This window comes from Lonchura striata, chromosome 2 (assembly GCF_046129695.1).
Source record: "Lonchura striata isolate bLonStr1 chromosome 2, bLonStr1.mat, whole genome shotgun sequence".
Taxonomy (NCBI): domain Eukaryota; kingdom Metazoa; phylum Chordata; class Aves; order Passeriformes; family Estrildidae; genus Lonchura; species Lonchura striata.
In genome coordinates, this window is record NC_134604.1 from 44664352 (window position 1) to 44687258 (window position 22907).

Consider the following 22907-nt stretch of genomic DNA (forward strand, 5'->3'; position numbering starts at 1 on the left):
GAAGGTCTGTGATTAATTGATACTTCAACATTGGACTGGTCTTACTAGGTTTGATATAGCGAATTTGTCTTGGTCAGCTGAGTTGTATTCATTGACTATATGCATGTGGTGAGCTGATGGTAAATGCAAGTTAATATGAATCATCTTAGATCACAGTGAAGTGCAGCTATATTAAGTTGGATAGCTTCCTGCTTCTGGATAAGATTAAGTCAGGACACCTCCGATTGATAGCAACAAAGTCTGTTTGAAGTTCAACATAATTTAGATATTGGAATAGCATAACAGTATTCAGAAAAGCTAGGAGAAAAAAAATCAAATTGAATCAGTGATGTTTCCTTCTGACTAATCTGTCATATTTTCTTTCTAGGAAAATATAACATGACATACTGTTGTGAAATTCAGTCAATTCAGCCAATACAAATGTAATGAAATATTTGAGTACTTGAAGTTGCATCACTTCTGTAGTAGCAATAAATTTTGTCTGATGAGTACTTTAAAAATAATTTCAGTCTGAAATTGATGTTAGACGACCTAATAAGGAAACTGAATCTATTTTGTGTTTAGAGTAACAATATAATGTTTGGTTTTTGTGTTGGTAATTGAATGGTCTTTTTTTATTAAATGTTTTCATTTTTCTTTCAGTGTTTTGTATCCTACTTGCGTTCAGTTTACTTAATGAAGAACAAGGAAGTATTTGATGTTTTCAAATTGCCTCTAGCAGAATATGCCCTGTAAGTATGGTCAGCTTAAAATATGAAAGCTGTACAGTGAGAAGTTTTGCAATCTTTAAATAGCTCTTTTGATTGTTAACACACAGAATTTGATTTCTAGTATTGTAATGTATTTAGTTTCATATTCATATTGAGCTTTTTGCATATTTTCAAGAGCATTCTAAATGGAAATTATGTGTAAAAGCAATATTTGCTGTACATAGAAATAATTTAGAGCAGAAGGTACATTTGCTGTATACACAGAAGACATATCTTCTTGAGTAAAAGGATAAAGAATAATGTTTTGGTGTTTTTCCCTTCCCAGATTTGCCCTTCATCCTCATAGCTAAATACCAGCCTGTAAAGTGTATTATTTAAAAAGAAATTGGAAGTATCTAAAGAGTATGATTTGGACATTTCTCCTTGGCCATCAATTACTTTTTGAAGATTCAGTGTGTTTGGTAAAGATGAAGCATCTGCACTAGACTGAATAGCATCTATTTTGCTAGGTCTATTTTTGTGCATGTATGTGAATCATTCCATATTTTGTATGGGAGGGAAATTAATTTTGACAGGTTGACAGCCCCCTGAAATTGTTTTAAGATGTGAAGTTTTTGAAATCTCATGGGACACAGGGTAGTCGTAAGGGAGCAGCAAGGTGTTCAAAGGTTCACAGTAAATTAATTTGATATGTGTGTGATTTCATACAGAGAAGGCTAACTTGCCAGCACATGGCATAATGAACTAAAATGTGACAAATTATTAGACTCTGGAACACCTGGTCTTTCTGTGCTGTGCTGCCATTAACATGATTATGTTTTTTAAGGTACATAAATCTATTATAAAAGAAGCTTTTTAACTTCATGTGCTGAGACATTTTGATGAAGGAAAACTAGCATAAGCTCAAAAATCTTTTGCTACATGCGATGCCTGACCCTTCTCTTGTGCGATTTGTCAGCATCTTTAAAATCTGTTGTAGGTCTTACTGTGGAATTAATGTAAGGAATAGTGGCAGAAGATTAGGGCTAAGAGGGGTAACCACACAAATTCAACAGTGTTAGAAACAGACTAGCAGATGGTGGTAATGCTGAATTTTCAGAATCCCAGTGCGTCTTTCTGGATTTCAGATGTGCCATCTAGTAGAGATGAGAGTAGTCTACAGTTCTGTTCTTTTCAGGTCTGTGTGCCCTGATTTGGACCTTCCTCAAAATAATTCTGAGTCTTAGCTTTGGAAAGCTACTAATGTCATTCCTATAATAAAATGCAAGAAACCAGTCAGCTGTTTGGAGAGAGTAGGAGAGGTTTAGTCAAGGCTGTGAAATATGTGGCAGTATAATCAAAAAGTCAGAAGATAATAAATCTGGGAGATAATTTGGAGATTCTGTTCTAGTTTGTTGGCACTCTTCTTCCCCACTCTCCAGTCTGCTAGTCTAACTGAAATACACCCTGCAGTTACCTAGCTTTCAGTTCAGTGCACAGTCACTGATACATGAATCGGTCATCTTAATTTATATGAAAGTCCCTCAAAGTCTGGTATATTTGAATTTTGCATCCAGAACCAACATCGGTTTCTGTTCTGCGCACAAACCTATGGCAAAACCTGAAATGAGAATCCTTTCTTCCCCTTACCTGGTGTGTGCATTTTCTTAAAAGTACTTCAGCCTTTCCATAGAGATTTACTGGTAGCTTGATAGATGTTCCTCCACTAAAAATCTTGCAGAGAAAATAGGCTGCTTAGTGCCCTTGTCAGGTTTACATTGCAGGCTGTTGCCCCACATTTCCCATTGCTCTCCTGCTTTGCATGTCTGTGCACTGAGATTCTCTTAAGCTGTGTTTATTGAGTCTGCAGAAAAGCAAGTATTTTTCATTTTTATATGTTATACAAGATCATATATATATAAGATATATAAAACAAAATATATAGAAAATATATGCATACACACACACATATATCTATTCTAGCGATTGATCACCTTAAGGCTGTGGTGCATTACTATTCTCTCCAATATTCTCTTATTATAAATTGCTATCAAGAATAATTTGCTGGAGGAAGACTTGTGTAGGCCTTGTGTTAACATAGGCAGCCGTTATGTCTGATGAAGGAGAAGCTCAATGCTTGCATTAAAAAGAGAAATTTGTCTTTTGATTGCAAAGGACAGCTTTGAAAACATAAGAAAGTATAAACAAACAAAAGGGTGGAAAGGAATGTAGTCTGGTATCCTGGACAGGAGGCAGTGTTTTGAAATATTTTCTTGCTCAGGTACTTTATGTTGCTAGCTGCTAACACACACGCACATATATATATATATATACATACACACACTGTTTTCTGGGGCAGATCTTAACAGGTGAGTGTGCTGGACGGACAGGTTAGTCACCGTTCTAAGGGGCTGCCACGGAAGGTAATTTCCTTTGTGACTGTCATGTGTTTCAGGAGAAATGCAGTGTATTTTCCTGTTTCTCCCTGTATTGGTACATAGAGAATAAATAAAACAAGTTGAAGCCAAATTATTGGGAAAATGTCAGATATACGCTCCTTAGTATCCAGGTAGTTCTGCAAGTATTGCTTCCAGATCAGTATTAAAAAGCAGTAGGTAGCTGCAGATGCTGTCAGGAGTGAAATGCGTGATAGCAGATCCATCTGTCCACATCTGTCTGTCCTTTCACTAACCAGGGAAAGCACCCACTGCACTCTCATCACCACCCCTGGCCTGACCCTTACTGCATGGTCAAGGCAGAAGGTTTTATTGTTACCTTGCTCAAGGCTGTCTTGTCCTCAGGCAGTGCCCATTGCAGTCTTTGCATGTCTTGTCATCTCTTTGTTGGTTCTGTCCTAATACTTATATATCTACATGCTAATCTCCTAACTAAAAAGATGACTCCTAATTACTTTTTGCCTGTTGTTTCCTGTTTCCATGCACCAGGAACCAAACTTACTATTTCTCATGCTGTTACCCGATTAATGTCAGACTCATATGTTATTGCTCATACAGACCCCAGCATTCCCTTCAGTCATTTGCAGAGTTTGGGTGTTCCTCACTGAGCTCCCCCTCAGCCACCTGAGATCCAGCTGTCCCTTCCTGAGCTTCTCTAACTACTTCTGTAGATGTTTGCCTACAGCTTTTTGAAAAAGCCGCAGTCTCGTCTTTCAAAGTCCATGGTCATTAATCTCTTAGTCATCATCCTCATTTCTTCTAGGATCTTGAGGTATCTTTCCTCATTCTGCAGCCAAGCTGGCTATTGACCTTGACTCACCTTAAAAGTGAATGTACTTGCATATGCATGAGTAGTAGTTCCAGTAGAGTGCCTATCAGAGTTGGCTAAGCCAGCTAACTTGGAGAAAGGGTTTTTAATGCACTCTAGAAAACCTTGATGCTTGTGCTCTGCTGTGTTGGCCTCTGAGCAGGTGTCAGAGGTGGCTCAGGTACCAAGGGGCACCACCAGGGTTTGGAACTGCAATGTGGAGGTTCCTTTTCCTTTTGTAAGGAAGACTATATCTTGGTCTTCTGAATTATTAGATTGCAACCATGACATCCTCTTTGTTCTCCTTCTCTTAGGTCCAGACCCATAAAGTCTTGAATAGCGTGACCCTCCTTATTATTAACAGAGTGCCAGGCATTTGAACTCCTTAATGGAGAGGAATAAAGCTGGCTGGTAAATAGCACAACAAACACAATTTCCCTGATCATTTTGGTTATTAATCAGACCATCTGGAAAGCCTGTTAGTTCAGATTTGTATCTTTCCAGTTGATGTGATTTCTCCTGTTTTCAGATGGTTGCTCATCCTGTATTCTGATAACATTTTAAATGTTAAATGTGGATGGAGCATATATTGCTAGGCAAATAATACATATTTCTTCTCTTGAAATAGCTTCTGGGAGTATTTAACCTTTTCCAACCTATTTTAAGTCTTTGTTTGAACCTGTTCTAGAGTAAAAGTAATCTCTGTGCTGTGTTTTTATGTGTTCAAATAATTCTGAAGTAGTTCACTAATGGAATATGTCTATATTTAGTAAATGTACTAAGTTAATATCAGACTGAATCAGTAACTTGTGTAAAATTGTTGTGAAGCAATTCTTTACAGCTGGCTCATGTTTTAAAAAGGACTAGTAATCTTCTAGAAGCAAATTAGGAGCTTTTGCCAAACTTAAAAGTGTAAAGATTTTACTGGTCTTATATTTGTTTTTTGCAAGAATAGATTTAGCTTTGATTGCCTAAGATATGGAGTTTCTAAAGAGTTGAGAGATATCAAGTTTTTCTCTCATCCCAGTAGAAGCAAAGTTACCATGTTAATATAAACATACTCCAGGTCTTAGTATAAGCACAATTAATAAGCCTTAGAAGAAGCAGTGTTTTAAGTCCATTACACTGTTCATTTAAATTAATTTTATAAAAAGATAAATATCGCTTGATTTTCATTATTCACTGGAAACATAAGCAGTATTCTCCTTAAAGCCATACAGTATTGTTTCTTTGCAGTTTTGCTCTTTTAATTTATTCCCTGAAAGTCCTTGTGAACTTGCTAACAAGGTACAAATTAACAAAGGTACTTGAGCATTATAGGTCATTTGCTTAGTTATTTCTATGTATTCCCTAATAAATGTTAGGGAATACTGATGCCTGGCCACCTTGGTTTGAGTTGAGGAATAGAAATGTCAGCTGTACTTCGATTTATCCTGGCAAAACACTCCCTTGGTTTCAGTATTGCCTTTAGAAGCTGATTTAAAATGTCATTCTAGAAGAGCTTGCTCTTAAGAAGTCATGATATTTCACACCAAAATATGAAAGAGAATTGTTTGGTTTGTCAGCTGAATTGTTGTGCCATTTAAAGGCTACCATAGTCTGAGGACTACATTGTGGTATTAGTGTGTTTTTAGTGTTGTCTGATAGGATTTATGATACTCACTAAATAACTTACCTGCTTTTTGTCTGTGTTCATCAGAAAACCCTGCACATTTCTTATTCCAGATGAGTGTGTGAAATGGTAGCACTAAAGTAAAAAAATACCTGCAACTTCAGTCATAGTAGGATTGTGGTCTGAGTGACATCTGATGAATTATTGAGAACTAATAATGCCCTTTGTAGTTTATGAAAAGAAAGGCTGGTTCATACATTGAGTTATTTCAGTATGACTGAACTATAGATTTGGTGAATAATTAAGAAATAGTTTCTAAAGAAGCTTAATATATTAAGATCTGGGGGGAGCTTTCAGCAGTAGTAGAATGTCCAGACTGTCCCAGATTTTTCTCCATTTGTAATATACTATGAAAAAGAGGCAGTAATGCACCAAAACACTGACATTTCTTTGAGAAGTTATGTAATTAAAAGTACTGGGGGATTATTTAATACACTTTTTCTAAGCTTATATACTATTATTGTCTTACCAAATAAATTTGACCTTCTCTTTCCCTTTTGCCTGAGGTCTGTATTCTTTTGAAAGTAATTTGAATTTTGATAGCACTAATCTTTCTTTGGTAGGTTTGCTAAGTGGTGTAGAAAAAATTGCCAAGACTAACTGACAATTAATTTTATTCAATTATTAAAATAAGACATCAGTGCAGTACAGCAGTTGGCAAATAGGATTTCATACTTGAATGAAAAGAAAAAAAATCTATGAAGTTTTGTCCACATCATAGGCTGCTCCTTCTGTTTTGTAACTTTTGCTGAACAGAGAATAGTTTTTCCCCTTGTCAGACTTTTCTATGCATGTGTATTCCTGATCTTTGATTCTAGCTCTGGAGGTGTAGGAGAAAGGTTCTGATAAAATCAGAGTTTCCAACTCTGTGTACCATGTGCCTGTCTCCTTGAGAAAGTGAGCACTGATTGTGTAGCTGCCATACAGTATTGCTGCTTGCATTGATTTGCCAACACTTGACAGCAATAATTTATGTAGAATAATGTGAAATCTGGAAAAGCAAAAAAGTGTTTTCCTTCTAAAGGATTTGATTTTCACAACTTCGATCTCCTTGCTGAAGAGATTGAATGCAGCAATCTCTTGATGTGTGTTTTACTGTGCCTGGTGTTAAGGCCCAATTTCAGGTTTGAATGGCTTCCAGCTGCTGCAGTGAAGCATTACATCTGCTGTTTGGTTATTTCCATTACAGTTAGTCAATAGGCCAAACTTTAACACATCATTTCATTGCAAAGGTAATTAATGTTTGCTGTCAAACAGTAAAACAAGTTTAAGATCGCTAGTTGCTCCAATTTCTGTTCCCAGTGGTGCTGAGTTATCCTCTGCACTGTCAGTAAATGTGCAAAATACATTGATAAAAACTTCCTTTGATATTTTAAAATAAAATGATATTTTCTTTGCATGTTAATTGCATGTAGAACAGTGCTGGATTATCAGAAACACTAAACCAAAATTTTTATATTAAAAAGAAACTTTATTTGTTGGAAGATTTGTTATTTATCCTAGCAGTGTAGATTGCTGTTTGGGTTTGCGTCTACTTTTAACCTGTGGCTGGTACTAAAAGTTCCCTGTTTAACCACAGGTGTGATTGCAATTTTTTATTTGTTTGTTTAAGCAGAGCACTCCTTTTGACTAGCCTTTCCCATTGGCTACCATTAAAAGTCCAAGTCTCTTCAGAGCCTAGAGTGCACTCTTGCTGCTCTGCAGTATCTTTTGGATGCTTCATCAGGTGTTTATAATGACATTTCTGCTGGGTAGTATGGATTAGATATTTCTCCTGTGCTATAACTTGGGTTCCTTTCAGAGGCTGTGTAGTGAAAAGAAGAAATTATGCTATCTACTTGAACAGCATTGAGAGGTGAGGTGGCGTACAGTTGAGCACGTTTTGAATTGAAAGAGACTGGTCTTTTACAGGTGTGGATGCCTGTGTATATTTCTAGCTACTGCATTTGGTTAAATCATGTACTTTGTTAGTGTATGTACAAGCACCAGGTACTGCTTTCAGTTCCGTATCATGGATTCTCTGTGTATTCCTTGTACCAGTGCCAGTGTCCCCTCACATTTTTGATTCACCTAATGAGATGATGGCTCATGAACTCTGAAAGAGTTGCCTTTTTTTTTTTTTTTTTTTTTTTTAGATTTTGATTTGACAGTGGACAGTTAAAGTTTACTGAAGTCAGATGGGTTGTTGGAGTCAGGGTATCTGTTCCCATGCAGTGCTCTCCACTATTTTTGTTACAGGATTTTTTCCTTTTCTGCAATTTTTGGCCCTTCATGTAATACTTCTTAGTATAACTTTGAATTGTCATGAATAACTGGGTAAAATAGTAGCTTTCCTGGCACTGTTAGTTACATATGCCATGGAGGTAAAGCCTTGCTGTAGAGAGGTGGAAGCAGGTGAAATTGCCTTAAGGGAGAAAACTCTCTCCCCTAGCTTTTTCTGCATAGTCATTCATCCATACTGTGTTTGTTCTCCTGCTCTCTCAGTCACTGTGAGGTCAGGGGGATAATGCTCTGGGTGTACTTCCAGTAGTGAAGGACACATGGCAGATCAGTGTTATTGCAGTCCTTGACATGAAATCCATGTATTTTCAGTGCCAAATTACATTGGTGTTTCTTCCACCATGTTTTACTGTGGATCATAGATACTTAATGGGCTCTTATCTTCAATTTACCAGCTTCTTTGTTTACTTTCCTTCCTGGGAGGCTTGTAGTTGTTATTGAGAGTTCTCAGTTATTTCATCTTGCTTCCTCTTCCAATGTTCACTTGTATTTCTCATGCTGGACTTTTCTAAATGTATTGATCAAAATGTATCACTATGATAACTGAAATTGAATCACTTGAGCCATCAATGAGGGCTTCTAATTTAGTCAAATTTTGTGTATCTGCCTTTTAAATTTATTTGGTTGATTCCATGTTTTAGGTCACTTGGTCTTGCAATGGCACCTCGTGTGAGATTCCTTCAAAGGGTTCGGAAGCAGCTTTGTGCAAATGAGGCAGCCAGTGGGGAAGAGCACTTGGAGGAGACAGAGCAAAATGAGAGTGCTCTCACCTTGGTAAATGAGGAAACAGTGGAGAAATGTGGAACTAATTTCAGTGGAAAAACACCTGTTAATAAAACAAAGGAAAAACAGAGAAGAAAAGAAACTGTGGAATGTTCTGTTTGCAGTGGAAGTGCTGAGGAGACTGGTGAGTCTGAGGATGAATCGAAAGAGCTGTCTGAGGAGGAGGAAAAAGAAGTTCATGTACCTAACAGGGTACCAAACTCAGACTCCGTGCAGTTCTTTGAAGATGATGACGATGATGACGAGAACGATACTGAAGGTCTTGATTTGCTGACAGTGAAACAACGCGATGTTTTTGGTGTGGAAGCTAAAGATAATCCAGCACCGGTAAGTATGCTTTATAGGAAGGCTCATGAATCTTAGTCATTTTTTATTGGACTTGCTCCAAGGAAGGAGGAGAGGAAAAGAGGAAATTCTCCTCTTAGCAGAAGACTTGTTGGAAGTCGGACATGTTGTGCATATGTATCAGAGCAAAAGATAAGTGATGTGACTGAGCTTTTATCGTTTTATGCAGTTAGCATAGTTATACTTGCATAACGAATATCCTTGTACTCACTTTAATTTATCATAAATGTGACTTGAAAACCTGCAAAATTTTGACAGTTTTAATTCTTATCCCTTCCTAATTTGCTTGTACCTCTCTAAAGAGCTGCCACTTTCAGTCATAATTTTGATGCTGAACCACGGTTTATAGCACTGGGAACTGAATTACAATACACGATGAGCCACTTCCTGACAGATATCATAGCAGAATTATCTTTACAAGAATGTAACCTTCAAACAATGACTTGTACTTTCAACAGGACCATTCCTATTAGAATTGAGCCAGTTTCAAAGATAGAGAGGGAGTGCAAATGTTTCTTGTAAGGCATGGCTATGAAGGTTTATTCATGTATTCATGTAAATCTTTCATTTCCTTGGCACGTAGCTTTATAATTTTGATTTCTTTGTCCTTGGTATTCTGAGAAATACTTCTTTATTTTAATCTTTAAATACAGCGTTACAGGAAGGGGAGTTTTGGTTTTTTTAGATTTTTTGGTAATTTCTGAAAAGCAGATTTGGTATGTGCAGATTGGGATTTTTTTTTGGTGTATCCTTTGCTATCTAGCAACTGTATTTCTGTAGTAAAAAGATACAAGCAAAATAACCATCTGGTTTGGCAAGGTTTTCTTCTGAACTTAGATGCATTCAAGGGCAGCCTCTGTTAAGCAAAGTATTTATTTTTCCAACTGGTATTTTAAATCTTTCTTTTTTTGAGCTATTACTTAACTACACAGGACACTTACCATGACCTTGAAGCTAATCATCGTCCTAGCTGCATTAATAAGCAGCATCTTTCTTTTGGTGTGTAGTGAAGTATGAACTAGTTTTATCAGCTGTCATTGTCAAAGAGGAGCAGTTGCACAGTAATCTGACTGCTGCCTGCACTCTCCTCTCTACTGTGAGGAGGTTGACACAGGTTGCAATCTCATCTGAGAACTGTGGAAACAGAGCTAACTTTCTGTTTCTGTTATTCTCAGCCTGAGTGGTTCTGCCCAGGCATGGCCACTCCCTGGCAGTAGCATATATTTATTAATAAATTTCAGTTTTGTCTGGAAAGGAACTTAGTGTTTTAAAAGCAAAGTGGAGTAAAATGTCTGTGCCTTATTTAAAGAATGATCATCTCACGGCTTTCTTACTGCTTCTACAATTTTGCATGCTGAAATACACAGACAATTCCATGCTGTTTTTAAGATGTTGCAAGGTTTTGTTCAGGAAATGGTAGAAGGTGAAAGAATGAACAGAAGAAATTTTATGAAAAATACAAGTGATTTAGAAAGTAATTTGTAACCACACTGGCTAACCTTTTAAGAGTTTTCCAGCATTAAACATTTGTAGGTTAGTTTATGTTCAGGTAACTCAGACATTATTTTCTGTGATACAATGTGGAGTAACTGCTGTAAGGGTTAGTAGTTCATGTTTGTTGTACAGGTGCAGAAGACCTTGTACCACCTAAATCTCTGGTACATGGGGACGTAATTAGAAAATACTAAGTTTCTCTTCTAAACAGCTGAGAATAAAATAATTGAAAGTTTCAAGATCTGTGTCATTAAAAACTTAAATTTTAGGTAAATAAAGTCCTGCACAAGTGCCTATAGTAGTGAAATACGTGGGTTTTTTTAGAAGGTCAAAATGCAGAGCATACTCTGCTTGACTTGATCAATGCATACAGTAGTGTGGGGTTTATTACCATATGATACTGTGAAAATTATTGATAAATTGTGGAATGCTTTAAATGTAAGGATTCTGTTTTTAGTAAGAGTAAGAGAATAAAGGTTTCTGTCACTAACCATATTAACTTTTAAAGTTTTGTTATAGAAATGCAGCATAGTATAAATTGCATTAAAAGACTAGGGCACTGTGCATTTTTTATTTGACATAACTCAGCGCCTCATTTTCTGGATGTTAAGACAAAATTGTTGCTGTGCAACAGTTTTTATATTTTTTATTCCATTTCTTTATTTCCTGGATAGAAGTTCTGAAGTGATTATTATTGCATTAAGATGGATCAGTTAATATTTAAAGCATTAGTATTCTGGGGTGTGACAAGCACTGAGCAGTGTGAATGCAGTTTTCCTGGTGCTGTGTGTTGCAGTGTCCTTCTAGGAAGGACTTGGGAACCAGTTTGCTGTATTAGTAGGAAAGGCTGCAGAGAGTCTATGAACATAGAGTATATACTCAGCTGCATCAGTTTGGAGGATGTTTTAGGAAATCTGTTCTGTGTGCTAAATAAGGTAGTAGTCCTTTGCAAACATTGATATGTGGTCACCTAATTTGGAGTTTATGAATATGCCCACAAAGATTGAATTCAGTTTGCATTTATGCTTTTAATGTGTATAATTGTGCAATTTCAGTATTCTTGCTTTAGGCTTCCTGTCCTAAAAGTAGTTCCAAAGCAGTCCTGTTGTGATTATTGAGCTCCAGGACATTTTTTGTAAATGGAAACATTAGGTTTAGTTTCAGTTTTTGAATTGCTTTTTGTTAGAGACACCATTGCTTCCTCATGCTTGTCTCTAGTCCCTCGGATGGAAGGAGGTGCAAGGGAAGTGTTAGGCTGGTTCTGATGTTTGGTTACAGGTGGGGTTTGCTCATTAGTCTTTGTACCAAGGGAAAGGAACTGGTCAAAAAGAGCAGGGGTTATTTAAACTGATGATGGATTTGAAGGGGATTTGTGGCATTTTTGTAGAACAGTTTGTTTTTGATGAATGTATGTGGTAACCAGCCTAACTGTAGAAGATGTTATGATGTGAAGTGTGACACATCCAGTGTTAATCCTTCTAACAGTGTGACTTATGGCTCAGTTTCACTCTTTCCCATTCTTGGTGTGTGTCCCTTGGCTGCATGTGTACTTTGCCATCTTGTGATAACACATATGAAAGAAAAATCTGTTTTCTGCATTGCTGTATAAAAGGAGAAACCTTGGATAAGTTGAAAGACCTTGGCAGATATTGAAATTTTGTTGTGAGCTTCCTAGCTCATTTTACTGGCTGCTCTATTTATGAATATTACTTTGATATGTTAGGATTTTTAGCCAGTGGTCTAACTCGTGGGACTTATTTAGATAAGTATAGTGTTCTTACACATAAAAAGAAGGTCAGCTATATGCATAGAGCCATTAGCAGATAGACAGTATTTAGCTGTTGTGTTAACATTATGGAAATTATTCTTTTAAAGTGCATTTAACAGTATTAGCAGTATTGATGTTGCAAAGACTGTAAGTACTCCCTGGTTACAAACTTTGTTTCTAATGCTAATTTTATGAAATCACTTTTTGCATTTGGCAATTCAAAGTCTATACTTGTTCAGCTTCTATCGTTATTTATTTTGAAGACTAAGATTAAACCTATAATAATTTTAATTAGTTTTGTTTATACTTTAATTTTAGTCAACTTGTCAAACATATTGCATACTGTCAGACTTCTGCTCTTGAATTTTCTGTTCTAGTGCAGAAAATACTACATTACTGAGTTCTTAGAATTGCTCTGGCTTCCTCCCTGCTTCCCCATTCCTTGTTTTATGTACTCCTAAAACTTCTCATGTGTATTCAACAATCGCTGCTTGGAACACTGTAACAAGCAAAAGCATACAGTGGTCTGTCTTGAATAGTACTTGCAGATTCCTTGGAGTTAGTCTGGCTCTTGAAGAGCATGCTGTTTAAATATTGTGGCTATGGAAGGAAATTATTTTATATGCTGTGATTCTGTCTGAGCTATCTGGCTTCCCTAGCAATCCATTATTATTACACTTCCCTAGCAATCCATTATTATTACATACAGTGAAATTTTCTTAACTTCTCAAACACATGGAACAAACACTGTAAACTGGCATATCATGACCTGGATATGTACATATTGATAAAAGCAGGAAAGAATGAGATGAAGGTAAATCTCCCTAACTAGTGACTCCCTGACTAGTGATGATGGGCGAGTCTGTACCAAGAAGCACAGAGTGGTAGCTCCTTGTAATGTGGGCTTTGCATGTTACAAAGATCAGGGAAACATCATATAATATGCACTAAAATGAGGACATACTCCCCTGGAATTTTCTTCTGTGACATTGAGAAGAAATCCTGTTACACTCCACAGAAATTGAAATTAATTTTCAGCGATGTGATTTTCCTCCTGTTATGTGTTATGAGAGAGCTTTTCACCACTCTTATGTTTATATACTGCTTTTTTTGGTGTGAAACATCTTGTTCTTCTCACCACCTCTTACTAGCTATTATTCTTATGCTTTCATATTAATATATTTTAAACAGTTGAGTTTGTCTCCTTGAAGCTTTTCAGGGGATAGCAAGGTAAAAAATACCCAAAGGATAGAAGAAGCAAGGAGACAAGCTGGCTGGCTCTGGCAGTGGCATTTCCCTTAGGGGTAGCCTGCTTTGCTCCTGCTGTGTATTGTGTCCAAGAGAAGAAAGCTGCTCCGGGCAGCCTGCTGGCTCTGAAGAGAGCATTATTCCTTGGAGACATGTTGCAAAGTGAGCAGTCTGGCAGAGAAAATAGAGAAGTTACTTATTTGTAAGTTAAGTAGAAGTCAATAATGTGATGCATTACATACCATAAAGTCTCCTTCCTGAAGAGTGTAAGTGCTTTGGATTCTCAGTCCAGTAACAGAATGCTTACGTATTTCTAGTTGAATTACAGCAAGTAATAATTCATATGAAAAGCAAAATATTTGCATACAAGTGAACTAGGCCTACATTTAGATATTAGCAAAGTGCTTCAAGATTCCAGTGTTAGAAAAAGTAATCACGCATGAATGGAGATGAAACCTGCTGATAGTACCTCAAGCCTCTTTATCATCACATCACAGAACACATTCTATGAAGTGCATAGAGAATTTTAAAGAAATCAAATTTTCTTTCAAAGAAATTTCAGCAACTTCAATACAACTAAAATTTGTTTTTTTTTTAAGTATGTTTATGATATCCAGTTTTACATTCTGTGTAGTTTTTTGAAGTCCTGTTATTCAGGACTCCTTCTGTTAGCTATGAAAATGACAGAGGAAACCCATATACTTGTCTTCTTGGACAACTATTACTTTTTGGATTTGCAGAAAAGCTCATTCTCCTGGCTCTACTATTTTTGTGTAGAACACAAAAATAGACTTGCTTGCTAGATTAAACTGTGCAACAGAGGTTTTTCAGGCAGACCCTTGTAAAAACCCATTACCTTCATAAGCTCCAGTTCTGTAGATCAGTCATTGGTTTAGACTTCCTTCATTGCTTTCTCAGGTTAGCTGCTTTAACACTCTTCTGTTGGCTCCACATGCATCTTCAAATTTCCCTCTACAGATTTCTATTTCAATTGCATTTTTACTAGCTTATTAAGAACTTCTGTAGTTTATGAAAAAATCCCTCTAAGTTTTTATGTTTCTCTATATGACAGCACCCCAGGTATTTGTGCTAACCCCTGTGATGCTTAGGTTAATTAAAAAAATCAACAATTAGAAGTCTCAGGGTTAGTGGTAAACTATGTATTTGAAATAAATGGCTGCTATATATCCCTTAAAGGATATCTGTTCAAGGCTGTAATCCTAAATCATGTTGAAAACCTGGACAAAAATACGGGGTTTTTATGAATATTTTTGAATTTTATTTGATATATCTGCTCCATCACAGATAGTAGCTTCCTGTATCATTGACTATGGAGTACATAATTCTGATATGCTGGGCTTTGCTTCTGTGGGAAATTTGACATGTCTGGGTGCTTTTGAACCACTGTGAATAATGGTACTTTTGATACTCACAATCCATCCTCTTGGCATTTGTTAATCCTGTGAGTAGGAATCAGGTGTAGAAAGATGGTAGATGAGTAGGAAACCTGCTTTGACTATTTATATTAAAGATATTTGAAAAGAGTCTGATTTGAGCCAGGAAAGGCTTTCCCAGGTCTGGTGAGAGTTGTTGACAAGTCAATAGCTTTTCCATCTGGCTGAAATGCACAGCTTGCCATCTAGAGCAAGGGATGTTGACAAGTTAGTAGCCACTGTAGCACAATTCTGAACTAGGCAGTGCCACCTCTTTGTTTCAGCTACTGAAGCTGTGAGTTAAACTCTTTGATTCCGTGTGCCACCTGAAGCAGCCCCACAAGTTGCCTTGACTCTGCAGGACCTGCTGAAGTACCACATCATTTACTGCCCTAAGGAGAGGAGGCTGTTTGGCAGCATGTTTCTGTGGCTGACTTCACAGAAGTACTTTGAAACTTGTATGTAACAATCTGAATTTTGAACTTGGACTGGAAGGTATACTAAGCAAGTTCCTAGATGGTACAAAACTGGGAAGAGCTGCTGACTCCCTCCAAGGCAAAGAGGCCATGTAGTGAGACCTCAACAAATGAGAGGACTGAGCAATCACCAACTATTATACCAACTATGTAATGTTGCACAAGGGAAAGTGCTGGATTCTACTCCTGGGATGGGGCAACCCTGGATCTGCAGACAGACTGGGCAATGAGAGGCTGGAGAGCAGTGCCACACAAAGGGATCTGGGGGTCCTGGTCTGTGGCAAGCTGAACATGACCAGCAGTGCCCTGGCAGCCAGGAGGGCCAGCCCTGTCCTGGGGGGCATCAGGCACAGCCTGGCCAGCCGGGCAAGGGAGGGGATTGTCCTGCTCTGCTCTGCACTGGGGCAGCCTCACCTCCAGTGCTGGGGACAGTTCTGGATGCCACAACATAAAAAAGACATCAAATTAGACAGAGTGTCCAAAGGAGGGCAATGGAGGTGAAGGGCCTGGAGGAGAAGTCATATGAGGAGCAGTTGAAATCACTTGGTGTGTTCAACCTGGAGAAGAAGAGACTGAGAGGAGACCCCATTTCATTCTGCAATGTCCTTGTGAGGGGAAGAGGAGGGGCAGGCACTGATGTCTTAGCTGTGGTGACCAGTGAATGGCCTGAAGTTGTCTCAGGGGATGGTTTAGGTTGATTACTGGGGAAAAGTTCTTCACCCAGAGGGTGGTTGGGCCCTGGAACAGGCTCCGCACAGAGAGATCACAGCATCAGTCTGACAGAGTTCAGGAAGCATTTGGACAATGCTCTGAGACACATGGTGTGACTCTTGGGTATGGTCCTGTGCAGGGCCAGGAGTTGGACTGTGATCCTTGAGGGTCCCTTCCAACTCAGGAAATTCTGTCATTCTGTAATCTTTACAGGTTATTGATGATTCATGCTGTACAGAGTGCTCTGAGCAGGCTGAACTATTATTTGCATGGTCAGGTTTCAGCATTTGGTATGAATTCAGGCTGAAATGAGGTGTGTGCTTTATCTCTTAATTGAATAGACCTGAAATGATGAGAGAAATGCATGATCTTGTATGTCAAGAAATACGACCTGTATGACTTGAAATATTTAACTAAAATCTTACTAATTACTAATTTAATGCTTCTAGTAGGTTACTCAAGTCTGCAGTAATACCCTCAGTTTTAATTGCTCTTTATTGCTGATATATAGCCTTGTTTAATATATTGCAGCAGTTTCATAGATAAGGATGAATGAGCAAAATACTCTGTATTAAATCTGCCTACTTTTGACCAGTACTCTCTGAATCTGTAGGATTTGTAAACTATTAAAATGTTAGTTTCCTTTAAAATCATTAGTCCTTGAGTGGTTGCTGAACGATGCCATTGGAAATATTTATAACTATGACATAACTTTGGATAAGTGTTCTAGAAGTTGAATGCTAAAATTGTGAAATACTACTAAAATTTTGCAATACTAATTTTTAAAGGAATGCTGCTTCCTGAAATAGTAATAATGCAGACCAACTATCTAGTATGAATCTGGAGTCTTCTATCTGTCAGCAAAGTCAAAATTTTGAGAATTATTCTTTATTGTAGAATTGCTTCTCTGTTACAGATATCTGCTACTGTAAGCATTGCTTAACAAACTACCCATGCATATTTTAAACCCTGTTTTGAGGCACAGTACTAAATTTGTGTCCGAACTGTGTAATTTTCAGATGGAATAATTTGATAATTTGAAAATAAAATCTGTGGGTGATAATTCATCAGCTGTTAACCAAAGTGAGTCCTAGGGTAATTCATTACAGTATAACTGACATTCTACAGATCATAATTTAATGGCTATTTTGAAAAGGAAAAATGTGTATGCTGTTTTGGAACAACAACCTGCTGACTGACCAGGAGCTAGGAATTCTGCTTAGTTGCATGGAGCAGATATTCCATGTTTCCATGAGGCTGTGGTTTGTCCCAGCTGTGAAGAGTTGTGCTGTTAGCATCCTGATTGGGATGGAGTTTCACTTTCTGCAGCCTGGTCTCTCTGCTCCCCATCTTGGATAAAGCAGCAGCTGCATCCTCTGGGAATAAAATTCTCTGAAAGGAGCATTACTTTGAATGAGTGAAAGGAAATTAAACCAATTAAGACTGCAGCCTCTAGCTTTATTTCAGTAAAAAACAAATTAAGTATAAATGTCTTTGGGCTAGCCTGGTGGGGAAGTCTTAGAGGTCTTATTCTTCATTACCACACCATTCCTGTGGTAGTTTTCCATGTATTTCAATGCAGGGTGGTTTCTCTCCTTTGCCTGAGCTACATGTGTGTTGGTTCCTCTTGCTAGAAATCTTTGTCTAGCTGATGCTCAGTGTGTCAAGATAACTGCTTTGCCTGCTCCTTATGACCCGTATGTTCTGTATGGACCTCTGTGAAGTAATGAAGTTGTGCTGGCAAAGATGGCTGGCAAACATGCCTCAAGAAAATGAGGTGCATTAGTAAATCCCTCAGAAAAGCATAGGTGGGTGACCTTGAGTGGGAAAACAAAATGAAACATGTAGTTTTTTGAGGAGCTAAATGGCAGTATAATTTCCCTCAGATTCATCCCCTATGGAACCAAGACCACAAAGCATTTTTTAAAACTGTCTTTCATGGTATTTTTCTGTGGTCATATTGACTATACTTCTTGCAGAGACACTGTGCAAGTGGCCCACTGGAGAAAAAAAGCCAATGTCAAGCCATGAAACCACTAGTATTGTGGTTTTTGAAATAAGTTTTACCTGCTAGCAGTGTAGAAGAGTGTGTTTGAGGTACTTGTCCAATGTAGATCTTGCTAAGAGTTCTCAGGGAAGGGAACACATGGTGATAGCCATTTAAAAGAGTAGCTAGTACTGACACGCTTCATTTTAAACTGGAGTTGCTGAAAGTGCCTTTCTTGTTTCCATAATCTCCACATTGAGCAAAATGATTATTAGTTGATGTTTTATTTTTGTTGACTCTTACCTGAGTCAGAGTGGGAGAGTCACGAAACACCAGCTGTGTGGTATCAGCTTTCCAGCAGCTTGGCAACAGAGACCACATCTTGCAGAGCATAAAATGACAGTATGTGTTTCTTTCTCCACAGGTCTGTGTGCATATATGTGTAATGCATATACCTCTTACTTCTGGGAAAAATACTGTTTTTGCAGTCATTATTCCTCTCCTTTACATACATACAATTCTAGTCTGAGTTTGGTGTCTGTGCTTCTGAGTGATACTCTTGCATTTAGCTACTTCAGGTTGCACTAATGCAAAGCAGGGGTCCTTCTGGTGAGGTCACAAATCCCAGCGTAAGTTCCAAGTTGGGTTTTTGTGTGGGTTGTTTTTTTTTTTTTTTTTAATGGAAGGGAAGAGAAGAACAAGCTGCTAATACTAAAATATATATTGGCAGCTGCACCTGAGGCTTGTTTGCATTGACATGCACAGAATACCAAAATGTAGTTCAGCCATAGCTATTTACGTGCTTGCAAAGTAATAAGCGCGTTGTGCTGGATTCTGTTATATCCCAGCCACAGGAACTCACTGATGTGGGCTTGCAGAAATGGGTAATTCATCAATTTGCGTATTCTGAGAATAGCTGACTGACCTAGAATCACATCATTTCTGCTAAAGAACTCTGTGTCTACTGTTGCTGTCATTTCCTGTGATGTCTGCTTGATGTGAGCTTGAGCATGGGAAGAGAGCAACTTCCAAGGAGTTTCATGAAAGTTTACATGTCCTGGCTCACAGATGAGTACTGTATTTGCAAGACAGGTCTTTGCTGTTTTTTCATGTCTTGTTTCTTGAGGTTTCCACTTCAGGTTCAAATTTGACACATAGATGGGAAGCATAATTTCAGACTAAAGTTAAAATTTTGTGTGTGTTTTGATCAGTGGATTGAAAAGAAGTACTCATCTCCAGCTTTGGAACACATTCTGAGTGGGAGTTTCTATCACATGTAGCTTTTACTTCAGTTTAGAAACAGTTTTTGAAGATGGAAGCACATTGTGAAGAAAAGCTTTCTAAGTAGCTTGTCACAGAAGCTATTTGCAATAATGTCAGGAGGGGATTGAAGGGAGAAAGGAGAATAAGGTGAGAAACCTGAACTGAAAGGCAATAGTTTTGTATGGGTGTGACAAATCCATGAGGCGTCTTTAGAACCTGACCCTTGGGGTGCCCACAGGATGCTGTCTGCAAGTTCCTATCTCTATTAACTTCATGTTTCATAAAAATTTATACCACTTCTTTTGCAGTCATATTTGAATACATGTTAGTGTGTTGCTCACTGTCACAGTTTTGAATACTGACTATTTACTAATTTGTGGTTTATTTTTCTCCAGCTTTTTAGTGCTACAGTAGTTGCATTTTATAGATGTAAAGGTAAGTGGTCATCTGGTCTGACTTCCCTGGATATTATTACCATGTTGTATTACTCAATCACTCCTGTGTTAAATGCAAAATTTGAATTTTGAGTAAGTGTACCTTTCAAAAGGCATCCTTTTTAGATCTGAAGAGATGTAAAATCCGCCACAACTAGTTACTTTTTCCAGTGGTTTAACTCATTTGTTCATGTTGTATTGAAGAGGTGGGTATGGGACTGAAGAACAAAGACAACAGAGGACATAATAAGAGGACAGCAGCAGAGAATAAAGATAGCAAATATTCCTTTGGCCTGCAAGAGAGACTTTATTTTAGCACAGAGAAAAATGTGAGAAGAAAATGTGATAATGTTATGGAGGAGGTGAATGACATGATATAAATTGTAAATGCAGTATGCAAATGCAAATTAAGGCAGCTTCTAGTTTATGGACAATTTGTTGCTGAATGTTAGCAAAAGTAATTTGGATTGCCTCCCATAGTTCCTTAGGTGTGGAAAGGGTGGTGTGGGAGTTGAAGGATCTATGTTTTGACTGATGAACTTGAGTCAAATTTCTGCTTCTTGTTGGTTCAAGTATTTTAATTATCTTAACAAGGAAAGCCTTAAAAGAAAGAGAAAAAAATTTATGTACCACATCTGCAGGTAATTTTTCTCTCTTTGGTTTTAATATCAACATTTACTGTAAGCCAAGGAAATGTTATGTTTCCATTAACCAGTGGCTCTACTTTCACCATCCCTTTTAAACTTGGGAAATTTAAAACATAAATTACTTTGACTTCTCTACATTTTCAAGAAATATTTTATTCTTTTTAGTGCAGAATAATTTTGCAGTGGGTCACTGGAGATAATCAATCATGAAACTTCTCTGTTACTGCTAATCTTTTATGCTTGGAAAAATAACATTCATATTTTATTTTTCCTTTGAATACTTTTGAAGCACTTATGAGCAACAATACTCTTCTAAAATATTTAATGATGTAATGCAGACTAGCTACTACTGATTAAAACCAAGATGGGTATAATGGAATATTTACTGGGTAAATTGAAAAGAGACTAACTGGTAAATAGTGGTATGAGAAACATTAAATTCTTCTAGTGGAAAAACATCAGAGCATTAGAATGTAATTTTAGCTTGAGTCTTTTATCAAGCGCGAGCATCTCATTGAAATGTAAATGTTGGCATGTTTTCAGGTTTTTTTTTTTGTGGTTTTTTTTTTTTTGTTTTGTTTTTGTTTTTTTTTTTTTTACATGTTCTACTTTGTGTAGCACAAGTGCTGTGGTCTCTGAAATGGATAGAGCTGTTGTCGCATCCACACTGTGCTGGTAATGGGATAGGAGGTAATATAATGGGTGTAGCTGAAAAGTGATTGCACTTGTCCTGCTCCTGTGGGTCTTCAGTGAGATTAATTACTTGCCTGTGTGTTGCTTTAGGCATCTCTGATTGCCTTTGCTTCACATTATATTCTCTGGTGTTGAGACTTCTGGACTATGGTATCTACAGAGCCAGGCAATTCCTCAGATGTTGTCTTGAAGAAAGGATGTGAAGTACATTGGAAGACATTTTATTTTACATTATGATTTTCTGCCTGTCTGGACCTTATGAGGGGATCTAGAAAAGGGCACATTTCCTGCTTGTGTGAGATGCTGGCTCCCAAGTTGATGCAGCAAGTGGTGGGAGGCAGGAGGGGGGTGGGCTGCAGGATCTGTGCTGTCCTGGCTGCAGGCTCCTGCTGCAGCGAGAGGCTCAGTGAGCAACGCTGGGGCTTTGCCCAGTGACTCAGGGCTCGGGCTGTAAGGGCTGAAACTGGCACTTGCCCTCTGGCACTGAAGGGGTCGAGCTAACCTGACAGGAGACATCTCTTCTTCCCTGTGTCTCATCTCTGTCTGCTGCTTTCGATTTTTTTCAGAAGCAAAATGTTGCAGCATTCCTTCTCTCCTGAAGGGGTGACTTTGTTTACCTAATTCCTGATGGGTTATATGCTAACTCTGAAAGTACATACCCAGTGAGAAAAAGGGACATTAATGGCAAGGAGTTAAGCATTTAAAGTGGAGGAATAGTACTTATACTGTTGCTTCGTCTCTCTCAAGTTTGAAGGTAATAAGGAAGCTAGGTGAAATAAAAAAAAATAGCAAATCAAATTTTTCTGCACATAACTGTGTCTAAAGATTTTACAACTAAAGAATCATTAGCTCTTGTTTTCAGTTAATCATCTGAGCAATGCAATGCTTCTAAAAGACATATTCCCAACTAAATTTGTTCTCATTTGTGCAGCAGGAAGGCTCAAATATACTTTAAAAGTATTTTTAGCAAGATTAAATATAAATTCATATGGATGTTCAGTATATTAACTATTCTAACTTTTAAAACTGAGTTTAACTGATTTTATGGTTTAACCCCAGCTAGCAACTAAACACCTCATAGCCATTTTCCCACCCCCTCTCAGTGGAATATGGGGGACAATCAAAAGAGTAAAAGTGAAGAAACCTCCTGTGTTGAGGTAGAAGATAGTTTAACAAGTAAAGCAAAAGCTGTGCTTGGAAGTAAAGCAAACCAAGAAATTCATTTACCACTCCCCACGGGCAGGCAGGTGTCCAACCATCTCCAGGAGAGCAGGGCTCCATAATGCATACCAGTGACTTGGGAAGACAAAGACCATCACTGCAAATGTCTCTCTTCCTTCTTGGTCCCTCAGCTTTATATGCTGAACATGATGCCATCTGATTTGGAATATGTCTTTGGTCACTTGGGGTCAGCTGTCCTGGCTGTTTGCCCTCCCAGCTCTGTGCACTTCCAACCCACTCACTGGTGGGGTGGGGTGAGAGACAGGAAAAGGCCTTAACTCTCTGTTAAAAGCAAACTCTGCTCAGCAGTAATTAGAACATCTCTATGTTACCGACACTGTTTCCAGTAAAAATCAAAAAAAATAACCCCATACTACCTACTGTGGAAAAAATTAATTCTACTCCAGTCAAAAGCAGCGCACTAGGCTAAAAATGTTGCTACAAAATCAGTGAAATATTGAGTCTTTAATTTCCAAAAGCCACAACTACTAAATCTGTT

At 37.8% G+C, this 22907-nt stretch overlaps 1 protein-coding gene across 1 annotated transcript in view; it reads left to right on the top strand.

Moving 5' to 3' along the window:
* Positions 1–22907, top strand: part of DDX10 (DEAD-box helicase 10) — a 153833-nt gene that overhangs the window by 37720 nt on the left and 93206 nt on the right. The window contains exons 12-13 of the mRNA XM_021529396.3: positions 643–731; positions 8547–9015. Coding sequence (XP_021385071.3) covers positions 643–731; positions 8547–9015 — 558 coding nt within the window. The remainder of the gene's footprint in view (positions 1–642; positions 732–8546; positions 9016–22907) is intronic.